The sequence below is a fragment of the Chaetura pelagica genome, unplaced genomic scaffold (genome assembly GCF_000747805.2).
Source record: "Chaetura pelagica isolate M959 unplaced genomic scaffold, ChaPel_1.0 scaffold439, whole genome shotgun sequence".
NCBI classification, from domain to species: Eukaryota; Metazoa; Chordata; class Aves; order Apodiformes; family Apodidae; genus Chaetura; species Chaetura pelagica.
Genome location: NW_009954451.1, coordinates 180,880 through 187,651, shown reverse-complemented (window position 1 = coordinate 187,651; position 6,772 = coordinate 180,880). Strand labels below are relative to the sequence as shown.

Here is a 6,772-nt window from a genome sequence, read left to right as displayed (position 1 = left end):
CTCTCCCACCCCACCAAAAAAAAATTAACAAACCAACAACCAAACAACCAGCAAGAAATGTCAATAATACACAATAAAAACACCCCAACAACCCTCACCAGAGAGGAATGAAGGAAAAAAAACCCCCTTGAGTTGGATTTGGATTTTTGAGGCTTCTGGCTCAACACACACACACACAAACCCCATCTCTGCTCCTTCCTGATGCTGCTGATGGATGGGTTTTGTTTTTTAAAAAATAAGAGTTTAAGAAATGGTCAGCCATGCACCCTCACAAAGAGCTTCAAGTTCAGGCAATAATAATAATAATTAATAATAATAATTAAAAAAAAAAACAACAAACCCAAAACAACAACAAAAAGGGCCACCCATCCTTGTCACAAACTCTGGGAACTCTTGCCCAAAATCAACCCAGAGCCTGGAGCTGCAGGATGATCCAAAAACAAAGAGGAGTTTTCAAGTTTGACATTGAGCCCAAAGACAGGTAAAAAAAATAATCCCCCCCAAATCAAACCAACCCAAAATGACCCCCCCAAATCAAATAAAAAGCTCCAGGGATGTGTGACAACAACAAGCAACCAGAACGTTGGTGGTTGGAGATAAATAGGATGGTTACAGTGCATGATTCAATTCCAGCACCAGCTCCCAGCTGCTGGGAGCACTGGGAATGGGTTGGGAAAGGAGCTGGGGGTGTTTCCCCCGCCCCCTCCCCAGGGACAGAGCACCTTGGTGATGGGTGGGTGGAGAACTGCAAGGATTCCTGCCAAAGGAGGGGGTTGGTTTTGGGGGAGAGATGGGTGGTTGGGAAGGAGAGGTTGGAAGGAGGAGGAAAGGCCACCTGGATGGAAGGGTCTGGATGCCTGAAGCCTCAGGTGGTTGGATCCATCTTTGCCAGACTCTTTTTAGTGCCTTGGGTTGGTCTCCATCAACCAGGGGTTGTCCAGCTTGGTTGGCACCTTGGACTGAGCAAGATGGTTGGGACCACCAGATGGGGGTTGACTTGTAGCCCCAGTTCCTGGAAGTTCTCCTGGTTTGGGGGTTGGATTTTGGGCCAGAAGGCCCCGGAATCACCTGGCCAGGGGGGTGCTGGGACTCAAGGACAGTTTGTAGAATGGAGCTCTGGTTGTTCCTGCCTCTTTCTTAGGCTGCAGAGACCTCCCACCCCACTCCCATCTCTTGTTCCTGCTGGTGGGAAGCTCTGCACAAGGTTTCCCAAGGCTGCCATGGGGTGGTGGCCAGCAAACCTGTCTCTGCAGGGTGTCACCTGTGTCCCTGCCCAGCCCTCCAGCCCCTCTGTCATGGGGAGCATCCAGATGTTCTCCCACCAGATCTTCTCCTTCCTGCCAGCTTAGTTCTGGCCCATCCCACCCAGCAGTGCAGTTACCTGCCTTTCCCCAGAGCTCCTCCTCATGTGTAGGAGGACACATCATCCCCCTGGATCTGCTGGAGCTCTGGAAAAGCCTTTCCAGCTCTAAGTCTTTGGAGAACATGAGTGTGGGGAAGCCCCCAGGTTGCCTCCAGGAGCCTTGTGGTCCCGTGGCTGCTTGGTGGTGTGAGGTTGGCAACCTGACCTGCCCCTGGGCTCAGAGGTGACCTTTTCTGTTTGCCAGAGGAGCCTGCAAAGGACCAGAGGACGTGGAGAGGACAGAGTGAGGCAGAGCCCAGCCCGGGGGGGGTGGGATGGTTCCTGCAGCACCACCAGGAGCAGAGGAGGAAGAAGAAGGGTTGGGGCAACGCTCTCCCACCACACTGGGCTCCTTCCAAAGCTGCTCCCCTGGTCCCCTTCACACTTGCAGGGCCATGGGGTGGTGTGTGGCCTGTGCCCATGGAGGACAAGCAGGTTCCCCGTGGTGCTGCCCATGCCAGCTGGGACCACCAGTGTCTTGGCTGAAGGAGACGGGAGCTGAGCTGAGCAAGGTGGGCCCCTTGGCCAAGGCTTCCATCAGCTCCTCCCTGGTGTGGCTTTTGACTCCAGCACCCCAGGAAGCTGAGCAACCCTGCGTGGCCAAGGAAAGGGGGGGTTTGCTGAGCCCAGAGGGACATTTCCCAGCAGAGGGGGAGGCGGTGGCAGCGGGTGCAGTTGTTTCCAGGTGTGGGTGGCGAAAAGGACTTGAGTGTCGGTTGGGTGGGTGGGTCTCAGGGCTGCTTAGTAGAGCTGGAGCTGGAGCTTCATCCTCAGTGCTTGGCCCAGCTCCCCTGCTAAGTAGTTGAGGTGGTTCTTGGCCTCCAGTTTCTGCAGTTCCCTCTTTCTGAAGAGGGACACGCTGACGATCTCCAGCCGGTAGGTGCCCGGCAGGACCCGCTTGCGGCCCAGGTGCAGGTAGCTCAGCCCCTCCTTCTGGTGGATCTGGAAGTAGCCCTCCTCGTTCCCCTGGGAGATCAGGTACCTGACACGGTTCTCCAGGGGTTCCACAGCTGGCAGGAGCTCCAGGATGTGCTCCTTGTGAGCCAGGTCGGAGAGGTTCAGCGTCATGGACAGGGGAGCGTCCACGTCCATGCTGGCCAAGTTCACAGTGTGGTCCTTGGGAAGGAGCCAGGTGTGTTAGTGTGACAGGTACCAGCTCATGGCTGGGTGGAGGAGAACTTCATTTAGAGGAGTTCTGCCCCACGGGTCACCCCCAAACAGCTCTGAGAAGGGGGTGTGACTTCTATGGTCCTTGGGGTGTCTTAGTACCCTCACAGAATTGCCAAGGTTGGGAAAGACCTTCAAGATCATCCAGTCCAACCAGCCACCCCACAACCCCCAACCACTAACCCATCCCATGAAACACCACATCTCACCCTTTTTTGAACATCTCTTGGTGTCTCAGACTCAAGCAGTAGTACCCAGCTCTCAGCATCAGGGACCAATACATGAATGGACACTTTTCTCCCAAGGCCTGAAGGTCCTATAATGACTTCTCAGCCCAGTCTGTCCTGTCCAAGCTTTTAAACTTCTTGGGGGAGCCTTGGACAGAGGCCAGAACTTCCCTCCAAGGAAGAACCTGCAGCCCCAGGTCTGGTCTGGAGTCAGTGCTGACATCCCCTGTGGGACCTGCTCCTCCACCAGCTCCCCTTGCAAGGAAACCTCTGTGCTTTTAGTTCTTGGTCCCATGCATCTCCAGCCATTTGTGGCCAACCCAGCTCGGGGTGTGTCACTTCAGATTGCCTTGATCCCCTCTAAGGTACCTGTTGCAAGACCACCTTCCATTTCTGCAGCACTTCAGGATTCAGTGGCACCACCACCCAAGCACCCAGCATGGGCAGGGGCAGAGCTGCTGTCTGAGGCAGCCCCACAGGTTGGGGGCACGTTGCATGGGACTCACTCCAGCTCCCATGGGACCCAGCTCTGGTCTTGCCCCACCCCAACCAGGTGTCCATGGAGTCCTTACCTGGTGCTTCTCGGTGCCGTTGACGCTGCGTCGCTGCCGACCCCTCTTGGGGTACCCATTGATCTTGCACTCGTAGCAGGTCTCAGGGGACAGCAGGTTGTCTTCATCCTCCTCCTGAGGGGCAGGAAGGTAGGAACCTTTCCCGAAACCCAAGCCAGAAATACAGTGTCTGGTGGCAGAAGAGCAGAGAGACCCATCTCAGATTGCTGCTTTGAAAAGGGAATCTCACCAGTGCCCTCGCAGGTTCTCCAGGTGGCACCCAAAAACTCATAGAGGACCATCCCTGGGGACAGGACATGGCAGGTTCTCCAGGTGGCACCCAAAAACACATGGAGGACCATCCCTAGGGACAGGACATGGCAGGTTCTCCAGGTGGCACCCAAAAACACATGGAGGACCATTCCTGGGGACAGGACATGGCTGGTACAGAGTGGTTTGTACCCAAGACCATCCCTGGGACACCTAAACAAGATGAGTATGTTCAATCTGTCTGCACTCTGGACTAGCTGGACCTGCAAGAACATCTGCTCAGTGCCAGCAGCTGCACTTGACCATTGGAAATGGAAGAGAAGATGGGCATTGAGGTGAGGACCTTGCGATGGGTGAGGAACAAGCCTGGCAAGGAGAAGCCCATGGGACTCCCATGGGAATGGGAGCTCCTGGGGGCTCCTTCGGATGGGTGGCAAAGAGCAGGAAGCATCCCTTGGGGGCACCACAGCCAAGCAACACCCCCTAGGAAGCTCCAAGTGCCTGGGGACAACCTCCTGGCTGCCCTCTTACCCTTGTCCTGCTCGGAAGTAGCCTCCAGGGCAGCCACAGAGGTAGCCCCCATCCGTGTTGGAGCAGCCGTAGCTGCAGGGGCTGCCACCGGCCGAGCACTCGTCCACGTCCTGGCACCCCCCAAAGGTCTGGTCAAAATCGAAGCCAGAAGGACAAACACACTTGAAACTGCCCAGGGTGTTGTAGCAGGAGGCAGAGCCACAGGCCGTGGGGCTGGAGCACTCGTTCTCATCTGGACCCAAGGAGAGCAGAACTGGTCAGATAAGGAGCAGAAAGAAGCTCCAGGGGCTTCCCAAACCCTCCAGCTCAAGGAACAACCCTGGAGCTCCAGCACCTGCCCGGGGACACTTCAGCCCTGCAGGGCCCTGAATGTCTGCCTGGAGTTTTTTCTCCTCCAGCAGTGCAGGGAGCTGCTGGCACCAGGAGCAGCAGGAGCTCAACCCTCTGCAGAGCAGCTCCTGGGAGGCCCTGGTGCAGGGAGAACCTGGGGGAGGACCGGGACAGGGCTCTGGGCACCATCTGTCCCTGGGGCAGGAGGGAAACTGGGATGGATTTCATAGAATCCCAGACTGGTCTGGGTGGGAAGGGACCTTCAAGATCCTCAGGGTCCAACCCCCTGCACCTCCCACCAGCCCAGGCTGCTCCAAGCCCCATCCAACCTGCCCTTCAACACTGCCAGGGATGGGGCAGCCACAGCTTCCCTGGGCAACCTGGGCCAGGCTCTCACCACCCTCACACTCCACAATTCCCTCCTCATGTCTCACCTCAATCTCCCTCTGCCAGTTTTCATCCATCCCCCCTTGTCCTCTCCCTCCCTGCCCTTGTCCCAAGTCCCTCCCCAGCTTTCCTGGAGCCCCTTCAGGCACTGGAAGCTGCTCTAAGGTCTCCCTGGAGCCTTCTCTTCTCCAGGCTGAACACCCCAACTCTCCCAGCCTGGCTCCAGAGCAGAGCTGCTCCAGCCCTTGGATCATCTCTGTGGCCTCTTCTGGACTGGCTCCATTTCATATGCAGAGATGAACCCAGAGATGACCAGGGGTGTCTGGAGAAGGCCTCAGGGCTTGGCCACCCCCTGTCCCCATCCCCCACTCACCCACACACTGGTTCCACTGGTAGTGCTGCACGTAGCCCTGGGGGCACCCACACCTGTAGCCCCCCAGCACGTTCTGGCAGCCGTGCTGGCACCGGTGGTTCCCATCACACTCGTCCACATCTGCAGCAAGGGAAGTCAGAAGGTGGTGAGACAACTCCTCCCTGTCCTGCAGGCAGGGCTGGCTGCACAGGGCCCACCTGCCCACGGCAGGCAGCAGCCTTGAGGGTGCTCATGGGGTTGGGTGGGTGGTTCTCCAGCCTCATTATGTCTCTGCATCTTGGGATTGAAGAACACCCAAGGCCCCCATGCACCTCTTGCAGCCCCTGCTGGGGTGGCTTTTGCTGTGAGGTCAGAGAATCAGCCCATCATCAAGGTTGGAAAAGACCTCTAAGATCATCAGGTCCAACCACCAACCCAACTGAATCATGTCCTGAAGTGCCACGTCTCCATGTTTTTGAACACCTCCAGGGCTGGGGATTCCAACCCCTCCCTGGGCAGCCTGGGCCAGGGTTTGAGACCCTTCCAGGGAAGAAGTTTCTCCTAATATCCAACCTAGACCTCCCCTGGGCAACCTGAGGCTGTTGCCTCTGGTTCCATCACTTGTTCCTTGGGAGAAAGGACTGACCCCCTGGCTCCAACCTCCTCTCAGGCAGTTGCAGAGCCAGAAGGTCTCCCCTCAGCCTCCTCTTCACCAGACTGAACAATCCCAGTTCCCTCAGCTGCTCCTCAGAAGACTTTTTCTCCAAACTTCTTCTCTTAACCACCTGCCCCAGACCATTACCAGATCTCACCTACTTCAGGCTTTTCTTTCATGTCGCACATGGTGGAGTTTGACCAGCATGAGACCTCTCCTGGGGAGACACAGGCCCACTCCTTCCCCACCTCTGGCTACTACCAAGACCTCCATCTACTTGTCCAAGAGCCAGAGTTTCTCCAGGCAGGTCAGGCACTGACCTCTCCTGTGCACCAGGGCTTCCCATGTGGGCCTCCCCAGGGAGGATCAGTCCCTTCTTGGCTGGACTGAGCTGCCTTAGAGACTGTGAGTGAACGTGGAGATCCTGGAACACGTGTCTGTCAAAGCCCCAGAGCCCCAGACCCACCTTCACAGTTGACCCCAGAGCTGTCCAGGGAGAATCCCTTCTGACACTCGCAGTTGTAGCTGCCCGGGGTGTTCAGACACTGTCCCTTGGCTCCACACAGGGAGGGCTGAGCTGTGCACTCATTATTGTCTGCAAAACACCAGTGGCTGCTTGGAAGTCCACCCCCAAGGATGTGTGGAAGCTCTGCAGCTCCCTCAAGCCTGGAGCTCAGCCCTGGCTGAGAGCAGCCAGGCCAGGCAGGTCACAGAAGCTCAGAGTTGTTCTGGTTGGAAAAGACCTTTCAGAAGATCAATCCCAACCACTAACCCAGCTCTACCAACCCCTAACCCAGCTCTACCAACCCCTAACCCAGCTCTACCAACCCCTAACCCAGCTCTCCCAACCACTAACCCAGCTCTACCAACCGCTAACACCTCTAAGGGTAGTCAGTGCTG

At 56.7% G+C, this 6,772-nt stretch overlaps 1 protein-coding gene across 1 annotated transcript in view; it reads right to left on the bottom strand.

Moving 5' to 3' along the window:
• Positions 1–2,143: 2,143 nt before the first annotated feature.
• FBN3 (fibrillin 3) overlaps positions 2,144–6,772 on the bottom strand; it is an 89,535-nt gene continuing 84,906 nt past the window's right edge. The window contains 5 exon segments of the mRNA XM_010004494.1: positions 2,144–2,518; positions 3,369–3,537; positions 4,149–4,380; positions 5,239–5,358; positions 6,339–6,467. Of these exon segments, the coding sequence (XP_010002796.1) occupies positions 2,144–2,518; positions 3,369–3,537; positions 4,149–4,380; positions 5,239–5,358; positions 6,339–6,467 (1,025 nt within the window).